The sequence below is a fragment of the Eptesicus fuscus genome, chromosome 18 (assembly GCF_027574615.1).
Source record: "Eptesicus fuscus isolate TK198812 chromosome 18, DD_ASM_mEF_20220401, whole genome shotgun sequence".
NCBI classification, from domain to species: Eukaryota; Metazoa; Chordata; class Mammalia; order Chiroptera; family Vespertilionidae; genus Eptesicus; species Eptesicus fuscus.
In genome coordinates this window covers 30,487,464-30,507,930 of record NC_072490.1, presented here as the reverse complement: position 1 = coordinate 30,507,930, position 20,467 = coordinate 30,487,464, and the positions used below count along the sequence as shown (strand labels likewise).

The window sequence follows — 20,467 nt, the reverse complement described above, 5'->3', positions numbered from 1 at the left end:
AGGAAAAAAAGATATGTTACAAATCAGTCCACAAATTAAATTTTCAATAAAACCAACTGAATTGAAGAAAAAATGTTTAACAACTATTAACATATGAGTGTTCTCACTGAATTCCTGATTATTTTTGGGTTCTGCTCACGTGACTGAGACCTATGTGTGTTTGTGTCAGCATTATCTGCATACACACTGCTTCTGTTTAAAAGTGAATGCCACAATGTTTGACACTAGTGTATGTAAAACCTTTGTGAACCTTTGACCCCTAAAAATTCAGTGATCCTAGATTGTAGCATCAGTGGCACTAATGCTTGCTTGCACCGGCTCTTTGAAATACCTTCCCCCAAAACAAGGTACACTCAGGCCTTATAGCCCCAGAATACAACTGATAACTTGAATGCTACTGCAACAATATCTTTAGCAGGTTTCCCAAATGTTAAGAGTAGTGCTAGCCTAATTTCAGTATTTCAAATACTTTTAGAAACAGGGATAACTTTTGTGAAAATCCTTAATGAACATTATACCATGGTAATCATTACTATTTATCTATTGCAGTTATCTGAGATTTATGTCAGGGGACTTTTTTGATACATTTATTAAAACTAGAGAGAGGAACCAAGATGGTGGCATAGATAAACACCTGAACTTGCTGCCTTGGACAACCACATCAAAACTACAACTAAAAGACAAAACCAATATCATTCAGAACCACGGGAAGGCCGAGTGGAAGTTATACAACTAGAAGGAAAGAGAAAAGCGCACTGAGACTGGGAGGAGGTGCGGAGGTGCGGAGGCGCGCACGGAAATGGGCTGGCAACTGGGTATGCTGTTGTCTTCTTGAATTGGGAGGAAGATAAGCTCCCGACTGCTCTGAACTCCAGTTCAGGGTAAGACTCTGGGGACCCAGGCTCATATGGGGAGAAACTGGACTGTCTGGCATCGGGCCGGAACACGAGGGTGGCTTTCTCTCAGAGGTGCTTGCAGTGATCATTGTTCCTGCACGGTGCTGTGAGACACAGAGGCCCGGGGGCCTCTTCGGGGCAGGGCTGACAGGCAGCCATTGCTGTCTGCTCCGCCCTGGTGATTCCCTGAGGCCCCGCCCCACCCAATTTACAACCCTACCCAAGCTGTGCACAGAGGCTTTTGCATATGAATGGCCTGGCCTTTTGCAATCTAAAACCTAACAAACTGCAGCTGGGTCAGAGAGCTCCAGAGCTTCCAAAAGAAGGCCCAAGGCTCCACAGTAGCTTGCATTGCTTCACAGCTGGGCTTTATCTGGGCACCTCCAAACCCCAAACAAAGAGGAGGAATCTGCAGATCTCTCCGTAGCTCCTGCTGGGTGGCCTCAGGCAGTGGCTAACTTTGCACCTCCTTGGAGATCCAAAAGCCAGTGTACCCAGTAGTCAGAGTGAGACCATTCAGATTATAACTCTTCACATCCATAAGAGACACACTCGGGGCAGACTCAGTAAGCGCCAAAGCCCCAATGAAGCAAGTCCTGCCCCATAAGGGTGTCTCCAGCACAGAAGTTCTCCCATCGTAGACACAGCTGATACTGACAGCCAATTGGCCTGGAGGTCAATTCCTCCCAGTGATACCAACAACAATCAAGGCTTAACTACAGCAAGACTGTGCACACAGCCCACAAAGGGGTGTGCCAAGAGTGTCCACCTCAGGTAATTGGGGAGGCTGAGCCACTGGGCCGTATAGGACACCTAGCACACAAAGCCACTCTATCAACTCAGGGAAGCAGCCAAAATGTGGAGACAAAGAAACAGATCACAAATGAAAGAAATAGAAGAAAGCAAACTACTGGATATAGAGTTTAAAACCAAGGTTATAAGGTTACTCGAGAATCTTCTAGAAACCTCCGAGAAATTTAGTGAGACCCTCAAGGATATGAAAAAGGACCCATCAGAAATTAAGCATACGTTGACTGAAATAAAGAATAATATACAGAGATCCAACAGCAGACTAGAGGATCGCAAGAATCAAGTCAAAGATTTGAAATACAAAGAAGCAAAAAACACCCAACCCGAAAAGCAAAAAAAAAAAAAAAAGAATCCAAAAATATGAAGATAGTGTAAGGAGCCTCTGGGACAACTTCAAGCATACAAACATCCGAATTATGGGGATGCCAGAAGAAGAGAGAGCGAGCAAGATATTGAAAACCTATTTGAAGAAATAATGGCAGAGAACTTCCCCTACCTGGTGAAAGAAATAGACTTACAAGTCCAGGAAGTGCAGAGAACCCCAAACAAAAGGAATCGAAAAAGGACCACACCAAGACACATCATAATTAAAATGACAAGGGCAAAAGACAAAGAGAGAATCTTGAAAGCAGCAAGAGAAAAACAGTTAATTACCTACAAGGGAGTGCCCATACGACTGTCAACTGATTTCTCAACAGAAACTATGCAGGCCAGACGGGAGTGGCAAGAAATATTCAAAGTGATGAATAGCAAGAACCTACCACCAAGATTACTCACTCTACCCAGCAAAGCTATCATTTAGAACTGAAGGTCAGATAAAGAGCTTCACAGATAAGAAAAAGCTAAAGGAGTTCATCACCACCAAACCAGTATTATATGAAATGCTGAAGGGTATTCTTTAAGAAGAGGAAGAAGAAGAAAAAGGTAAAGATAAAAATTATGAACAACAAAGTGACAACAAATACATATCTATCAACAAGTGAATCTAAAAATCAAGTGAATAAAAAATCTGACGAACAGAATAAACTGGTGAATATAATAGAATCAGGGGCATAGAAAGGGAGTGGACTGACAATTCTCGAGGGGAAGGGGGTGTGGGGGGTGCAGGAAGAGACTGGACAAAAATCGTACACCTATGGATGAGGACAGTGGGGGGAGGGTAATGGCAGGGGGTGGGGTGGGAAGAGGGTGGAGGGGAGCTATGGGGGGAAAAAAGAGGAACAACTGTAATAATCTGAACAATAAAGATGTATTAAAAAAAAAACACTACTTACTAGTATGAAACAATTCTACCTTTCCATATGCATAACTGGCTTCTAAGTTATCAATTTTCCATACATCTGATTTATCACCAAACCACCATAATAAAAATAGGACAGTTTCAGTGACTATGAACCAGTAAATATATAAGGCATATCAATAATGTAAATAATTTTATAACTAAGAGATATAACTTCTTCATCCAAGTGACTACCACTTTCTTCAAATGATTTGCCTTCAAAAGGTTCTCTTCTGCAGTGATATAGCTGTTGTTCAAAAATAATCAGAGACCCTCTTTTAAAACTTCCTAAAGAGCTAAGTGGCATGTGAGCTACAAAACCCTGACTAATATATATATGAACTAAGAGAGTTTGAAGTTAATTGTAACCTTTAGAGTAACAAATAAAACAAAACACCCTGAAACTCATTTGGTGTAGTTCTGAAGGCAATTCTTTTTTTTTTTTTTAACATATTTTATTGATTTTTTACAGAGAGGAAGGGGAAGGGATAGAGAGTTAGAAACATCGATCAGCTGCCTCCTGCACACATTCTACTGGGGATGTGCCTGCAACCAAGGTACATGCCCTTGACCGGAATCGAACCTGGGACCCCTCAGTCCACAGGCCGATGCTCTATCCACTGAGCCAAACCGGCCAGGGCTGAAGGCAATTCTTAAAGGTAGTTCCAAAAATATTCTGATCAAAGCAAGCACTGATGGATTATGGGAGGAATCTCCCAATATATAATGAGGAACACTCACTTTGATGTGTAAGTCCTAAAATATTTATTCTTAAAGTTTTAACTACTTTTTAGTCATAACATACTGGTATTAGAATACTGAGTTGGACTAATATATCATGAAAATCATACATTTGTTAACAGGTAAGAATTTCTCTCTATGGTCAATTATTTTAATGTTTTTTTCTGAGGGGGGGGGTCAGAAACCACTGGATAATCCATCATTAAAAATAAAGATGACTTGCCCTGGCTGGTGGCTCAGTGGTTAGAGGGTTGACCGGCACACTGAAGGGTCTCGAGTTTGATTCCTGGTCAAGGGCATATACCTGGGTTGTGGGAACCCCTGGCATGGTCGGGCATGTGCAGGAGGCAACAATCCAATCAATGTGTCTCTCTCATATCGATCTCTCTCTCTTTTCCACTTTCCCTCCCTCCTTTCCACTCTTTCTAAAAAAAAAAAAAAAAAAAATCAATGGAGGAAACATCCTCGGATGAGGATTAACAAAAAATAAAAACTAAATAAAGATGACAAAACAAACTAATATTCAATTTTGGCATTGAGATAATTTTTAAAAATTATTTCTAGTTTTACTGTAATGAAAATAAAATGGAAAAACCTTAATAGCAGAGATAAACTACATACTAATTAAATGATTTGCACCTGCTTAGGTTATATATTCTTATAACTATGTTCCCTCACTCTCATGTCCAACAAAGTGTTCTATTTGCCTTGCTGGGATGGTCAACTAAGGGTGTTCATGAGGTCATCACTAGGACTTGCCCATGTATCTCTGTACCTGTGAGACACTGTCAGTGTGAGCAAGTAGCCAGAGGGAGAACAGACAAGGCAGATGGTTCAGTATAACCCATCACCTCCACTGGAAAACAATCATACGGAAGGAAGAGCAGACATAACTTTAATACACAGAGGGCAATATACATTATTAACACAAATATTAATGAAAGCATTTTAGGTCCTTCCTGAGACAGAGAAAATATATACCCTTAGTAGTTTATTTTATTTTCCGTATCAAATGCTAAATGAACAGTTGCCTGCCAGATTTTTTTTTTTTGGAACTCGGGGGCATGAGAGAGGTCAAGAAAACAATTTTTTAAAAGTTACCATTGGGACCACTGGCATAAAAAATACAGTCATATTCATGAAACAGTACTGGTTACTAATTAGGAGGCAATGTTTTTTCTACCATGACCTTCTTAAATAAACTTTCTCTAACATAATATTTATCTCCTATGCTTAGAGAAATAAACACGACAAACAGGCTCAGAAAAACAAAATCAAAGGAATATATCTACCTATCCTAAGGAACTTATATTTTAAGAAAAAGTAAGCACAATTAATAGTCTCAGTCTAGAGGTTAAATGATGCTCTAGCTGTCACTAGCAGACCAAGTACAGTATAAAACTGCAAAAAGGAAAGAGAAGATGGCAAAAGTTAGGAGAAGTATCAAAAGAGAAAGACAGCAGTGGAGAATAAAATAAGGCCACTAAGTTACACATAGCAAAAGATCACCCTGACCTAAAGAACGAGAACAATGCAATAGAGATGATTCTGGGCACATGAATAGGATGAGATAACATTGACAGAATGTCAGTAACCAGTTTAGACACCAGACCCCACTATTTGGAAGTTTTAGTTGGGAATTAGGGATGTAATTTTCTTCTTTCCTCATTATTTCCTTAATAAAAAATTTCTGCCCAGCTGGTGTGGCTCAGTGATTGAACACTGACCCATGAACCAATAGATGGCAGTTCGATTCTCAGTCAGGGCACATGCCCAGGTTGTGGGCTCGATCCCAGTAGGAGGTGTGCAGGAGGCAGCCAATCGATGATATTTCTCCCTCTTCGATGTTTCTTTCTCTATTGCTCTCCCTTCCTTTCTCTAAAAATCAATAAAAACATATTAAAAAAATTTCTGAACATGAAACAAATTGGACTCAAAAACTCATAAAACAACATCATCTATGTTACCAAAGGTAAAAGATTCCTTTATTTAAAAGGGCTTTGAACTGTATTATCAAGTAGTTCAAAGTAGTGAATGGTAAGTAAAACTTTTGGAAATCCCTCTCCAGAGCTGCTGAAAAGGAAAAGAGAACATACCCTTTTAATGTCAGTGATGGCACTCACAGAGCTGGGATACTTGAAGTAATCAGCAAGCATGGCAATGAGGTGATCAGTAATGCTCGCAATTCTCTGTAGCTCAACATCTGGTTCAATCAGATAGGCTAGTGTCTCAGCTCCTTCAACTCTCTCCTCTAGTAATCTCTCCTTGCTGCACATTCGAACCAAACATGGCAACGTCTGAAAGGTAGTGAAATTAATTATTTGCTTTTTGGTAAAGGCAAAAGCTTGGAGATCATACAGTGACTGAATTAACTCAATGATTTTTATTGGGAGTCATGCTTGTGATGAAATTTTCAATGAAGACTCACAGAGAATAAGAGAGTTTTTTAATGTAAAAATATATAAAATTCAGTGCATATTAATCATTTATGCTGGTATACTAAACTCTAATCATACAATCAAAATACAACAATACAAACTCTATTCAGGCTTTTGTGATTGATAAGACTAAAGCTTTATGGTACAACCTTACAAAAGACATTTCAAGAATCCCTAATAAAGCATGTCTGATGCTTCTACACCATGTATGTATTTACCTAATTGACATCCAACAGTTTAACCAGGAACGATTTTGCCTTAAAAAAGTATGCTATTTTTTCCTTAGAGAGTAATATGGTTGGGATGACTTTTATTTTTTGTTTGGGAATTAAAATCTACAGGAACCAAAAAAAAAAAAAGATACAGCTTTAAAGGTTCAGTGACCTTAACCATCACTCAGATTCCATCGGTTCTCCTATAATGCAAGTGAAATGCATTAATTACAGTTCCTAGGTTTTCCAAAGAGTTCCTTGGAAAGACTAATATCTAAACTGTCCAATTTTACTTCTGAGGTCCTTCAAAAATCTTGGCACTGGTCTTGGTTGGTTATTTATCAATAAAAATATCCCATGTATTTACTATTTCTAAGGCCGGTGAATCCACTTTAAAGGATAATGTGGAAGTAAAAACTGAAAAATATTACAATTATAGGAAACCTCTCTCAACTACCACAGTCAGCTGTTCTTTTCTAAGTCCCTAATATATCTTTATTTTTTATTTATTTATTTATTTTTATATCTTTACCACAGTTTAGCACTTTATTGTTAACTACTGATTTCAGGCTTTTCAATACAACCCTAGGCTTCCAAGAGGAAAAGCCTTATTCTTATTTTCTTTTGAACAGTCACTAACATTTATCAATACCATAAAATCATGGATTATTGAATTTCATTCTCACAACTACTATACCAAGAAAGATACTATTGCCGAAACCGGTTTGGCTCAGTGGATAGAGCATCGGCCTGCGGACTGAAGGGTCCCGGGTTTGATTCCGGTCAAGGGCATGTACCTTGGATGCGGGCACATCCCCAGTGGGGGGTGTGCAGGAGGCAGCTGATCGATGTTTCTCTCTCATTGATGTTTCTGGCTCTCTATCCCTCTCCCTTCCTCTCTGTGAAAAGTCAATAAAAATATATTTTTTAAAGAAAGAAAGAAAGAAAGAAAGTAAGGAAGGAAAAGGAAGGAAGGAAGGAAGGAAGGAAGGAAGGAAGGAAGGAAGGAGAGAAAGAAAGAAAGAAAGAAAGAAAGAAAGAAAGAAAGAAGAAAGAAAGAAAGAAAGATACTATTAATCTTGTTGACCAATGAGGAAGAAACAAAGGGAGAGCAGTTAAGAAAATAAACCAAGGTCCTTGCATGGAAGCCTTTAGCATTCTATGCAGAGTTGTTTTCTTAGGGGGTCGTCAGATCTCATTAAATTGACTTGCTTCACCAAAGACTAAAGCAAACATTAATCTTTTTTTTTTTTATCCTTGGGTTGATTTTGAGCACTGATAGTGAGAGATCTCACATTCATAAAATGACACACAATGAATTTATTTATACTTGCTTTGTTCTTTTTTTTTTTTAAATATATTTTTATTGATTTCAGAGAGGAAGGGAGAGGGAGAGAGAGATAGAAACATCAATGATGAAAGAGGATCATTGATTGGCTGCCTCCTGCATGCCCCCCACTGTGGATCGAGCCCGCAACCCAGGCATGTGCCCTTGACTGGAATCGAACCCGGGACCCTTGAGTCCGCAGGTCGACGCTCTATCCACTGAGCCAAACCAGCTAGGGCAATACTTGCTTTGTTCTTTATAGCAAGTAAGACATTTAATGTATTGTTATTCTCACAACTAGCAGCCTGTTTGCACGAAGATTCGTGCAATAGACCTTCATTCACCTGGCTGCCTGCACCAGTTTTCTGCCGGCACCGGGGACCCAGGCCTTGGCTGTGGGCACCGCCTTCTGCCTTCTTTCAGGGTCGGGGCTTGGCCCCAGGCGGTGGCCTTGGGCTCGGCCACACCCAACATCCCTGCTAAGGATCGCAGGAGCCGACCCCCAGTGGTTTCCTGCGATCCGTGCAGGCTCCCCGCTGGTGCCTGAGGCTTTCCTGGCCTTGGGCTCGGCCGCACCCAGCGTCCCTGCTAGGGATCACAGGAGCCGACCCCCAGTGGTTTCCTGCGATCCGTGCAGGCTCCCCGCTGGTGCCCAAGGCCGGGAAAGCCTCCGCCCGAGGCTTTCCTGGCCTTGGGCTCGGCGGCACCCAGCGTCCCTGCTACGGATCTTAGGAGCCGACCCCCTGGTCGTTGCCTGCAACCCGTGCAGGCTCCCTGCTGGTGCCCAAGGCCGGGAAAGCCTCCGCCCCAGGCTTTCCCAGCCTTGGGCTCCGCCACACCCCAACGTCCCAGCAAAGGTTTCCTGGTGGGCGTGGCTTGGTTGGTGGGCGTGGCTTGGGTGTAGCGAAGGTGCGGTCAATTTGCATATTTGTCTATTATAAGGTAAGATAACCCTGTGGGACAAATGAGCAGGAATTATTGCCTCCATTTTCATAATTAGGAGTCTGAAGTGCCAACAGAATAAGGGGTGTGTCCAAGGTTACCAAGCTAGGCAGTAGTGGCAATGCTAAAAGCAGATTCCAGGTCTTGGGACTTTTAGGGCTAGTCTTTTATCTGGGTTTTTCTGACTTCTAGTTGATTTGGACATCTATAACGATGACTGTTTTCATGTGTTATTTACTTATTCCTTCTCAGTTTGCCTTTTGATTGTCTGCCATGAGAGTGATATAAAGTTTTTATTTGCAGAGCTAGTGAACTGCTTCCTACAAAACTGTTGCAAACAATAAAAATCAAGGGTTAAAATATATTTTCTAACACCTGAATTTTACAATTTCTACATCCCCCTTATTAACATAAAAATAAAAAAAGTATGACAAGGAAATCATTATTTCACTTTGACTTTCAAAACACATATAAAACCAATTTTTAAAAACTACATGGCATCCCACCAAAAAGAAAAGCATGGTGTTTACTATTATTTTATTCTACACACACATACCATAGTGACAAATAGGAATACCAATATTTATATTCAACACATATGAGTGAATACTTTTCATATACCTTTTAGAGAATTAATTAGCTCACCTTCAATACAATACAGTTGTCGTCTGTCCGAATTGCTCCAGCTCTACACATGTAAGTCAAACTGGAATAAGATGGCAGAAAGTAAGTTTTTGCTTGTGTTTTAAAGCGTTAAAAGGAAAATTACTTGCCTTTAATATTTTATGGGCCAAAAATAAGACAACTACTCTCATTTATTTTGAGAGAGGCTTTGACATTCCCTTATCTGAGGTTCTGTTCATTTAATAGTCAAAGAAAACTAACTGATACCAATGTTATAAGCCAGATATTAAAAACCCCCAAAACCTTACAAAATTGTTTTTTAAAATGGCCTAATAGGTGGACACATTTTGAAGCTAGGTGCTGAGCACATTAGAGTTCTTTATACTTTTCTGTTTTGTTTTAAATTTTCCATAAGAAAAAGGAAAAAAAAAAAAATAAAATATAAAGTTAACAAAGTATCTAAGTTTAAAAGAAGTTAAGTTGGTATTCTAACTTTAACAGCAGAAGTATCACGAGAAGCATTTACCTTCTAATGCTTATGGGTGTCCATAAGAAATTAACTCATCAGAGGTTATTAGTAGTGGCATTAAGAATTAGGCAATGATTTGGTTTTATTGAAAAACAATTTACCTTCACAATTATATCCGGCTTTGAATAAGAATAAAAGTACTTTGCACTCCCCAAGCAGGTAATGAACATTAAGCACTTGAGAAACTTTAATGAGTTTCCTTTTTCAATTACATTCCTTTAATAAGCTGGGTGAAAAAAACACCCATGTTCTAGCTTTTAGGGGACGCTATAAACAAATCAGTAAAATACTTATATTACAGAGCAGGGGTGGGGAACGTCCGGCCCGTGGGCCGTATACTAGTAAAGGCCCGAGAAATCATTGGTCTGGCCCTGCCAAGGCATTCGGGGTGAGTTAATTAAATGTTTGACCAAATATAGCAGGCTAATTTTTAAGATAATAATTCTGTGTGGCCTGCAAATTTTGTTATAAATATCCAAATGGCCCTTGGCAGAAAAAAGGTTCCCAACCCCTGTTCTAGAGGGTTGAATCCTTTATAGCTGTTATCATTTTAAGGCTTGTTATCCCCACTGTTTTTTTTTTTAATGTTTTATGACAGGGTTACCTCACCAACAAAGAAGCAAATAGTTTTGAAGTTAAGACAAAAGGAAAAAAAAAATACAAGTAATATAAACAAACAATAAACAATTCATAGTTCATGAGTAAATCACTGAAAATTTCTCATTCCCATCAAAATATTAGAGTTTCTTAAATACTGAAATAAACAATTCATTTAGCATAGAACCCTATACAACAGGTGTTCAACCTATCTGTTAATATATTGATACAGAATTAGCATGTATTGAAGGCTTATAGGAGCCAGGAGTTATGTTAATAAGAACTTTATGTAACTACCTTATAAATTGTTACATCTCTATGAGGATTTTTTGTTTGTTTTTCCTAAAATGAAGAAACCACATTCTCTGAAATCGTGCCTTGGTTATCAACTTTAACTAATTCTCATCCATATTTCTATATCTTTATATTTTCCTGGCTTAATACTTTTAATATTTAGCATAATATGTGATGGTTAATTCTCACCTAATTCCATATTATTTCAGTGGAAATACAGGAAGGGAATGTGATCAAGTAATTTTCTGTAGGTAGTCTTAGATGTTATATGAGAGTTCCTGTTCTGCATGCTATTGGGTAAATGGAGTAAAAACCATGTCCATTTAAGAAAATGTGAGACAACCCCATGACTTTCAAATTTAAAAAAATCCCCAAACAAGATTGGGATTGAAACTGAACTAATCACTCTGTCCCAAAATACTCTAAGATATTGAGAAACACTATCTTTCTTCCCACACTGTCTTGACTTTTACCATTTTGCTGATGTGAGTTGCATCTCAATAGGCTTATCCCTCTGTAACATCTTGACAAAAATTTGTGGTAACAATTCTCCATCAACCAAAACTAGAAACAAAACAAACAACAAGAATTGAGAACTTCTTTAAATCTACAAAGTTTATAAATTAAATCATGTAGGTTCCACTGAAAATTCCAGCCTACCATTTACCAGGGTCATCGATACCTGGGGGTTTTCAAAAGCTAAAACTGAGAAGCATTTCAGTGCTTGCATTCGAACCTGTAGAAATAAATGAACAAAAAAACAACATTTTTATTTCAGTTTTGCAAATATGCATTTTTTAAAAAATATTTTTATTGATTTCAGAGAGGAAAGAAGAGGGAGATAGAAACATCAACGATGATAGAGAATCAGTGATCAGCTGCCTCCTGCACACCCCCTGCTGGAGATCGAGCCCGCAACCTGTGCACGTGCCCTTGACTGGAATCGAACCAGGGACCCTTGAGTCACAGGCTGACGCTCTATCCACTGAGCCAAACCAGCTAGGGCACAAATATGCATTTTAATGTCTCAAAAATCTAAACTCTTTTGAAGAAATAACTATTTAAATCTGCCAAAGTAGTAAAGGAAGGACTCAAGGGAATAGAAATAAAACCTGTTTATCTAAGGAGTGCAATAAGTTAAAATTAATGAAAAAGCAAAAACAACAGTAGCAACTAAAATTTAACTAGACAAATCCCTAATCAAATTTAAGAGAACACTGTACAAAATACAATGTTGGTAAGGCAAAAGGGAACTTAAAAACAATTACCAACTGCCTTCCAAGTGGGACATTTCTTCTTCCCAAATTACAAAAAACAGATACCTAAAGGAGGGAGAAAAAAGAGTACCCTACTCTTGTGGTTGCATATGGGATGAGAATGGGGAAGAAAGGAAACAAAGTTACCATAAAAGTTTGAAAAGGGCTAAATTAATTTAACTTTTAAAACACCTATAAATTGTGCCACCGTTCCTTAAAACTGGGTAACTGGTCTGGGATGATACCAAGGAAGGGCCCAAACTCTCGACCACATACAACATATTTTACAATTTGCAGGAGCTCCTATAGGAGCTACTATTTTTTAAGTCTTTCTGTTCAGTTTTCACCAGATATCTAATCCCTACTTCCAAGCCTGAGCCTATATTTGATGTTCTTATGTGGAACCCGGGACTGGTAGGATAGGTAGCTGAGGTATGAAGAAACATGTCCCTCACTTGGACAGTACAACTATCCTTGTGAGCTCTTCACCAAGAGTGAACTTTGGGCGTCTGAGGTAGGGAAAACATACATATTAGCAGGCTGCAATAGAGCTAAGGACCAGAAGAGCAGAGTAAGATAAGTACAAGTGGATAGAAGACAAAACGACGGCTTCTCTGCTCTACAGGAAACTCCTGGTAAACCCAACTCTAATGTGACACAAGGACAATGTCCCAATATTTGCTACAATTTGCTAACTGAACAACAATGAAATGTCCAAAGTTTTAGCTAAATGCTTGATAATATATCATGATGCCACTTACCTATATATAAAAGACAGTAAAGAACATTTAATTAACAAATCTGAAAACCCTTGACTTTTAAACTCAAAATAGAAAAAAGAGTAATTTTAAGTGTTTAGGTATATGTGGATATATACTGTAAGATTGAGTCAGTCTGGCTAAATAAAGGTCTCAAATATGAAAGCCAGTTTTTCCTGATATAGCAAACCACTGTTCCTATATACTTCAAGGCATCAGCTTTGGCACGGACATCTAACTGGAGGAGATTGTTAATAATCACAGGTGAAAATCAATAGCTACTCATGCCACAACCACATCCTGAAAACAAAATAGAAAGGGTAATTGTTTTTTTTTTTAAAGCAACTTCTTAGATAAGACAATGCCCCATAACATTTTACTGATAAAAACTACTCTTGATTACAATATCTAACAAAGAAGGAATAACATATGTGGGTCTCTTTCTAGAGCAAGATTTTAGAAATCAAAATAAAGTATAAAAATCTGGACGTAATTTTTAACATCTTACTTTGTAAGATACTGAGGTTAGTAGGTGAGCAATATTCTGAACTGCACCATGGTTAAATAAAATTGTTTGATGATCTGGACCCTGTAAGAAAAGAGAATATAGCAATACATTAAAAAGAGCAAGATTCATTCCAATAAAACATTTATTTAAATGTAGAAAACCACACTCAATACAATGCAGAATTCTCAGTTATCCTTCTCTTACATAAACTCACCCCCCAAAAAAGCAGGGAAGCTGGATCACTTATGGATATCTTTACTGATGGAGTTATGTTTATAAATGATGACAAGATCAAGCACAATGCAATTCTCTGACCACAACGGTTCCCCACTGCTAACAAGATAAACCGTACTCTTTCAATCCCTCAACTTCTTTACCCCAAAGACTGTAGCAATATTTGTTACAAAAGCTCTTCCTCTTCTCTGTCCTACACAGGATTGTGTAAAAGCAACTGCAAGACAGGAATTAGTGGCTGCACCAACTAGAGAGGAAGAGCTATCGTTTGATTCTTGCCAAGTCTTCCTAGTCTCTCCAATCAACCTGCACGAACCTAGGGTTACGGAGGCAGCATCCACAGAGTAGGAGGCACATAAGCCCATGTGATCTTAAACTCCAAAAGATAGGTCTCAAAAATCTGAGTAACTGCTTAAGAAGTGACAACAATTTAGAAGTTAGAGCTCCAATTAATATTATTACTAGCCCTTTCCAGCTTCTTAATAAATCAGGGAGAGAAAATTTCAAAGATATAATTATGACTAGCTTATAACACAAACATTTTAGTAATCTCTCCTCTTTTTCTGTCTCTTCTACCCCGAGTATGTATATTTATTTGATACTGATATCAGCATATACAAATTTGTGAATGAATCTTAAAATTGTTTTATGAATTTTATATGTAAACTGACCAACATGAAAATGAAAGTTTTTTACAATTAATGATATTACAGAGATCATGAGATCAGTTGTTTTCAAAGACATATATCGTTAGTGTATCAGTAGAAAAATTAATACTGTATTTTAGGCTATTTCTATTGTCATTGGGTTTATAAATGCTATGTTTCCTGAGGTCTAGTTCTATCTCAGTACACCTGAATTTGGTCATTTAATTACAGTTGCAAATGCTCATTATCAGGCTAAAAGAAAGCCAAGTTAAGATGAATTTCTCTGTTATCTTTAGTTCTATGAATGCCATGAGGTTGCCTGTAAGTTTCTCTCCAGCACAAGAACTAGTGATTTAATGGTATTCCTTTAACTATGATTCCAGCTAAAACAGCATTGAGAAGTTTCACATAAGCAAATCTAAAAGTGGTGAGAAATTTCTAATGAATAATTCTAAAAGTGATTTGAGTAACTTCAGGAATGGGATCATTCAAATTTCTCATAATTTAACATAATTTGACATGTAGTAGTTATATACATCCAGGTCCAATCTTCAGTGCCCTTTTGGGATTACTGTAGTTATAACTAGTAGATGCTGTGTTCTCGAACACTCATGTATAGGTGCTCAAAGATTTGTAATGATGCACAGAGTTCTGGAGTATTCTTTTCTACCTGCCAGGACCAGCTACAAGACATCATTTCATTGTTGAAAGATTTTAGACCCTGTTAGTTTAGCTCATTTTTAGTAAAATGAATTGCAACGAAAGTACTGTTTTCTTAAAGCCTTTCCTTGAATCAAAGAGTGTGTGTATTTGTAACATTACCACATATTGTAAAAGTTAAGAGATCATTTGACATCCCTGGTCCTGTGAGTCAGTTTACACACTGTCAAAGCAATCTGGGAAGAGAAACTTCAAAGATTGATTATTTATTTATTTGTTTATTTATTTATTTACTAAAGTTTTACATATGTCTCCTTTTTCCCTGATTGACCACCCCCCCTCCCAGCCATTCCCATCCCAGGCAAGCCCCCACCGCCCCAGTGTCTATGTCCATTGGTTATGCTAATATGCATGCATAAAGTCCTTTGGTTGCTCTCTAATCTCATCCCCCCCTGACATTTGTCTCTGGATCTATTCTTGTTCATCAAATTATGTTGATCATTATATCCCACATATGAGTGAGATCATGTGATATTTATCTTTCTCCGACTGGGAAACTTCAAAGATTTTTGACAAAAATCTTTAAATTCTAAATGTCTTAAATAGAATTAAGTGGGCTGTGAACTTCCTTTAGGATTTGGGGAGGGGTTCAAACATTTAAATTATAATCAATAATAGATAATTTTTATGGAACCAAATTATTTAATTTTCATTTATTTGGGAAACTGTTCTAAAACGTGATCTGTGATCTTCCTAGTTTAGTATGTAGATGTTCACTTCTCTTTTCCTTCTTTCCTACAGTCCCCCAAACTCCTTACTTTGTATTTGTATTATAAATGATAGGTGAGTAATGTTGCCCTGAAAACTTACAGAATCATCAGATGATAAATAATTATTTGGTTAGAAGTTAGCAAATGTGTAGAAATTATGAAAGATCTCAAATAATCACCCACTGATATCAAAAGAGTACACTCAATGTGTAAACTATGAAACAAAATAAGTAGCACTTCAAACTCTTCAGGTTAGGTTCAGGTCCCTTAAGTAACTGAAATTTCTCTCAACAAAGAGCAGACTAACCTCTCAGTTCTGCTTGTAAGAGATTACTTAAAATAATTTCCAACAATGTGGAAACTGAAGGTGTAGGGAAGCAGTCATGATCACACACTGCTGATAGGAGTATAAAATGGTACAACCTCTACACAAGACAGTGTATGATAAATTACAAATGCACACACTCTTTGATGCAGCAATTCCATTTCTTATAAAATATCTTACATACAAGGTATTTGTTGCAGCATTGTTTTGTGATAATACTAAGATGGGAAACAAGTTAAATGTTCAACAATAAAGAGGACTAGTTAAATAAATTACTGCACATCTATACAAAATACTAGATGACTGTTTATAAGAATAAGGGAGCTCCTTATGTACTGATATGGAATACCCTTCAAATTATGTTAAGTGAAAAATGCAAGGTGCAGAAAGTATGCATGGTATACTTTCATTTATGTCAAAAAAAAAAAAAAAAAAAAGGAGGGGGAGGGTATATATACAGAGGTCTGCCTATATGTAAGATTATCTCTGGGAGGAAATACACAGACACATCTCCTTAGGGCATATAAGATTTTACATTACACTGACTATTTATTCTGGTTCTTACTTTACAGCAGTGTGAGAAGATCTGACAGATGTACTCCTGGGTGTAGCGGGACTTGCTAAGCAGCGCCATGAGGTGTGGTATCACCGTAGCATCCTGGAGTTGAAGGGAAGGAGAGCACAGCAACAAGGACCTTAGGCATGTGGAGCACATCTAATGAACTATTTCCATGAGCAGGTACTTATGCAAGCCTCTTATCTTAATGACAGTAAGTCAGATCTGCTCAAGAAACACTGGAAAACAAAGCAACACAGCCACCAAAATTGTCTGGGCAAAGAATAAGGAAAAGGGCTTAAATGTTCATCATTGACAATAAAACATAAGAACAGAAAATTCTCAATTTCTTTCCCATAAACAGCCTACATTCCCACAATAAAACAAAATCATTTCAGTAAGACTTGACAGAAATCTATTCTGAAACCCAAATGTGAGGTAAAAATATACAATAATAAATAGCTTATAAGGAGGAGTCCTATATAATAAAAGTGTAATATGCAAATCGACTGAAAGGTGGAACGACTGGTCGCTATGACGCGCACTGACCACCGGGGGCAGACGCTCAATGCAGGAGCTGCCCCCTGGTGGTCAGTGTACTCCCACAGGGGGAGTGCTGCTCAGCCAGAAGCTGGGCTCAAGGCTGGCGAGTGCAGGGATGGTGGCAGGATGGCAGTGGCGGGAGCCTTTCCCGCCTCCGCTGCAGGCGGGCGGTAAGGAGCAAGGGGTGCCAGACTGCGAGAGGGCACAGGCCAGACTGAGGGACTCCCCCTCCCTGTTATTGTATAAAAATAAAACTTGGCAATTATGATTTCTGAGATGTTATGATAAGTATCAGTAATCAGTAGCAATCTCTCACAATGACTATAGTAAGGTAATTCAATCTCTGCAATATCAACTTCTCATTTATAGCGTACTCTCTCTATTGTTGACACTTAGCAACATACATGATGGTACAAAAGAGAGAAGAATCTACCCAACTTGCTACAGGGCTCTCCAAAAATCTCCTTTTTCTCAGAACGTGAAAGGAATTAAAAGTTGAAAGGAACCACAAATGGAAAGGAGACTATTATGCTCAAGCATCCTTGTCACTGCTGCCATGAGTCCGAGAGTTCTGTGTCTCAAATAAGAATGTGCATGCAAACTCCCAGAAGATATTCTTTGTGAGAACATTATGACTCTGTAGGTTTGGAGTAGGACCTAAGATTCTGCATTCTAACTAGCTCCCAAATGAGGCCAATGCTGCTGGTCCATAGACCACACTTTGACAAAAGACAACAGAAGGCAAGGAAGAAAATTTAAAAGAAATACACGGTGAGGAATAACAAGAATTGAGGTTTCTCTTAGGAAGAAAAGAATGCCCAAGATACATAAAAACTAAGTAGAAAAAGAGAAGGCTGTGATTCCCAAGCAGAATCTTTCCCCACTGCTTGTTAGTATAACCCTCTGTGTCATCACAAGCAGTTTAAAAACATAATGAAAAACTTAGAAAACCTCAAAAAAGTCAAGTACTACATGCATAGGAAAAAGAGAGTAGATGGGGACTGGAGGGGAAGGGAAAACAGTGGCAGAAGACAGGAATGCAGGTAGCAGCTAAGATAAATCAGGTAATCAAGAGGAATTTAAAAAACAACAACTATGAAAGCTCTTGAGAGGAAGATAAAAAAGCCTCTCTTAGACTTCTAGAACCACTCTATCTCCTTCCTTTCCTCCATTGCTCTCTTATCCCTCAGTTTTCCTGCATTTCTTCATACCTGCCCCCCTTTCTGCCAAGACTGTCATATATTTGCAGTTTATAGTTGAGTAAACATGCAAAGGATAGTTATATAATTTGCTCACTGGATAAGTGAGATTTCAAACTAGACATCCTGCCCTCTTCCAATCGGACTGCTGTCTTCCGTTTAGTGCCTGAGTTGCCGCGGCAGCTGGCCTCTTCACTGTTCCACACAACATTACACTCTGTCATTATCTTACCCAATGCTTTTCATGGATTCTCCATTGTCTCTGAGGCATAAAATTGAGATGCTTCATAATTTACATGTTCTTACTGTGAAAGTCAGGCAATGTCCCTGAGTCTTATTTTTTTTCAGATTAGAAAGTTAAGTTGGCATCAATCAGAGTTTTCCAAATTATGCACTATAATTCATTAGTGAGTTATGAAATCAGTTTAAAGTATGAGGAGGAAGGAGTTAAGACAGCTGGCCAGGATCAATTTCTCCCTCTATTACTGACTGGGTTGGGGGTTGATGGGAAACTTCTAGGGCAGCGATTTTCAACCTTTTTCATCTCATGGCACACATAAACCACTAAAAATCCTGCGGCACACCAAAAAATATGTTGTTTCCCCCTGATCTGACAAAAAAAAAAAAAAAGAAGGTATAATTTTGATTCATTCACATTGGATGGCTATTGTGTTGGCTGTTATAATTTTTTTTTATCTGACAATCTAAGGGAAAAGAGGCTGGTGCCCCTGACTAATCAGGTATTGCATGTTTTAAAAATTCTTGCAGCACACTGGTTGAAAATCGCTGACCTAAAGTAAAGAAGACTAGTGACTGGTTTAACCTCTTTGTAAATAAGACAATAGGACCTTAGGAAAACAGACTGATATTTACTAGGAGGAGAGCCTCGTGGAATGCTGTGAGGAGAATTACCAATTTAGGGGCTGCTTATAGTACCAGTAGATCTAAAGAGTGCTCCAAGGACCAGCAGGATTTAAGTTACCTGGAAACTTGTTAGAAGTGCAAATTCTCAGGCCCCACCCCAGACTCAGTGAATCAGAAACTCTAGGTAAGGTCCAGCAATCTGTATTTAACAAGACCTCTAGGCAATTGTGGAACATGCTCAAGTTTGAGAACCACTGCAGTATACAATTTCCAGATTTATGAGGCATCGCTCCCTGAAGAATGTCACACAATTCCCTGACATATACAATTGAGATGTGTCATTTAGAGCCTCCCTGCTGTTCAAGGTGACTCACAAACCTCCTTTATAATACTACTAGAGGCCCTCCTTTATAATACTACTAGAGGCCCGGTGCACGAATTGTGCACCAGTGGGGTCCCTCGGCCTGGCCTGCGGGATGGGGCCAAAACCAGCTCTCCGACATCCCCCGAGGGGTCCCAGATTGTGAAAGGGTGCAGGGCAGGCCAAGGGACCCCACCGGTGCATGACCGGGGCTGGAGAGGGACGCAGGAGGTTGGCCAGCCGGGGAGGGATCGTGGGAGGGCTCCAGGGCATGTCCAGCCAATCGCTCAGTCCCGATCGGCCAGACCCCAGCAGCAAGCTAACCTACTGGTTGGAGTGTCTGCTCCCTGGTGGTCAGTGCACATCATAGTGACTGGTCAACCAGTCGACTGTCTGCCCCCCTGGTGGTCAGTCACATCATAGCAAGTGGTTGAGTGGCCTTAGCATACATTAGCATATTATGCTTTGATTGGTTGAACAGACAACTGGACAATGAGGCAGTTAGCATATTAGGCTTTTATTATATTGGATGTATCGTTAGCAGCCAGGGGAACACGTGTCTGATGTGGGAAGGACGGTTTATGAAGACACATGACATGTCTCCCCTCTCTGATTGTTTTGCCTCTTGATTGCTTATGTTCTTGAAATATTTGTAAAGCACGATTCTGGACAAGATCTCTGATTCACATGTGTGCAATTTGGCATTCTGATTCTTTGTGTTGGCTCAGAATCACAACCAGCATTTTTTTTTTAAATGTAAAAGAATGTAATAAAAACCAGAGGGCATCACATTTATGGAACTGTTTTGTGAAGACCACCTCATGTGGCAATAAAAAATATATTTCTTACTGTGGATTGTGGATTGGAGTATTTGAAAATTATTGGCCTGGATAATTTTCATTAAGAAAGCACCATGTAACCCACAAATAAAAACATCCCCTAATAATCCCTGAGGTTTGTGAAAACTACTGAATGACTCCAAAAATCTTTGGATTCTCTCACATGAATTTTCTGTTCTAGCCTGGTAAATAAGCTTCTTGCAAACTGATTCTGCTCCACCTCTCCAACTGAAACTAACACTGATACCCTTCCTGCAT

At 38.8% G+C, this 20,467-nt stretch overlaps 1 protein-coding gene across 2 annotated transcripts in view; it reads right to left on the bottom strand.

Annotated features, from left to right (window-relative positions):
• The window catches only part of ARMC8 (armadillo repeat containing 8), a 91,232-nt gene that overhangs the window by 27,745 nt on the left and 43,020 nt on the right, over nucleotides 1–20,467 (bottom strand). For both annotated transcript variants that reach the window (XM_028128467.2, XM_054708172.1), the window contains 6 exons: nucleotides 16,413–16,505; nucleotides 13,212–13,292; nucleotides 11,350–11,425; nucleotides 11,163–11,253; nucleotides 9,291–9,351; nucleotides 5,823–6,023 (listed from right to left, as the gene is read on the bottom strand). In XM_028128467.2, coding sequence (XP_027984268.1) covers nucleotides 5,823–6,023; nucleotides 9,291–9,351; nucleotides 11,163–11,253; nucleotides 11,350–11,425; nucleotides 13,212–13,292; nucleotides 16,413–16,505 — 603 coding nt within the window. The remainder of the gene's footprint in view (nucleotides 1–5,822; nucleotides 6,024–9,290; nucleotides 9,352–11,162; nucleotides 11,254–11,349; nucleotides 11,426–13,211; nucleotides 13,293–16,412; nucleotides 16,506–20,467) is intronic.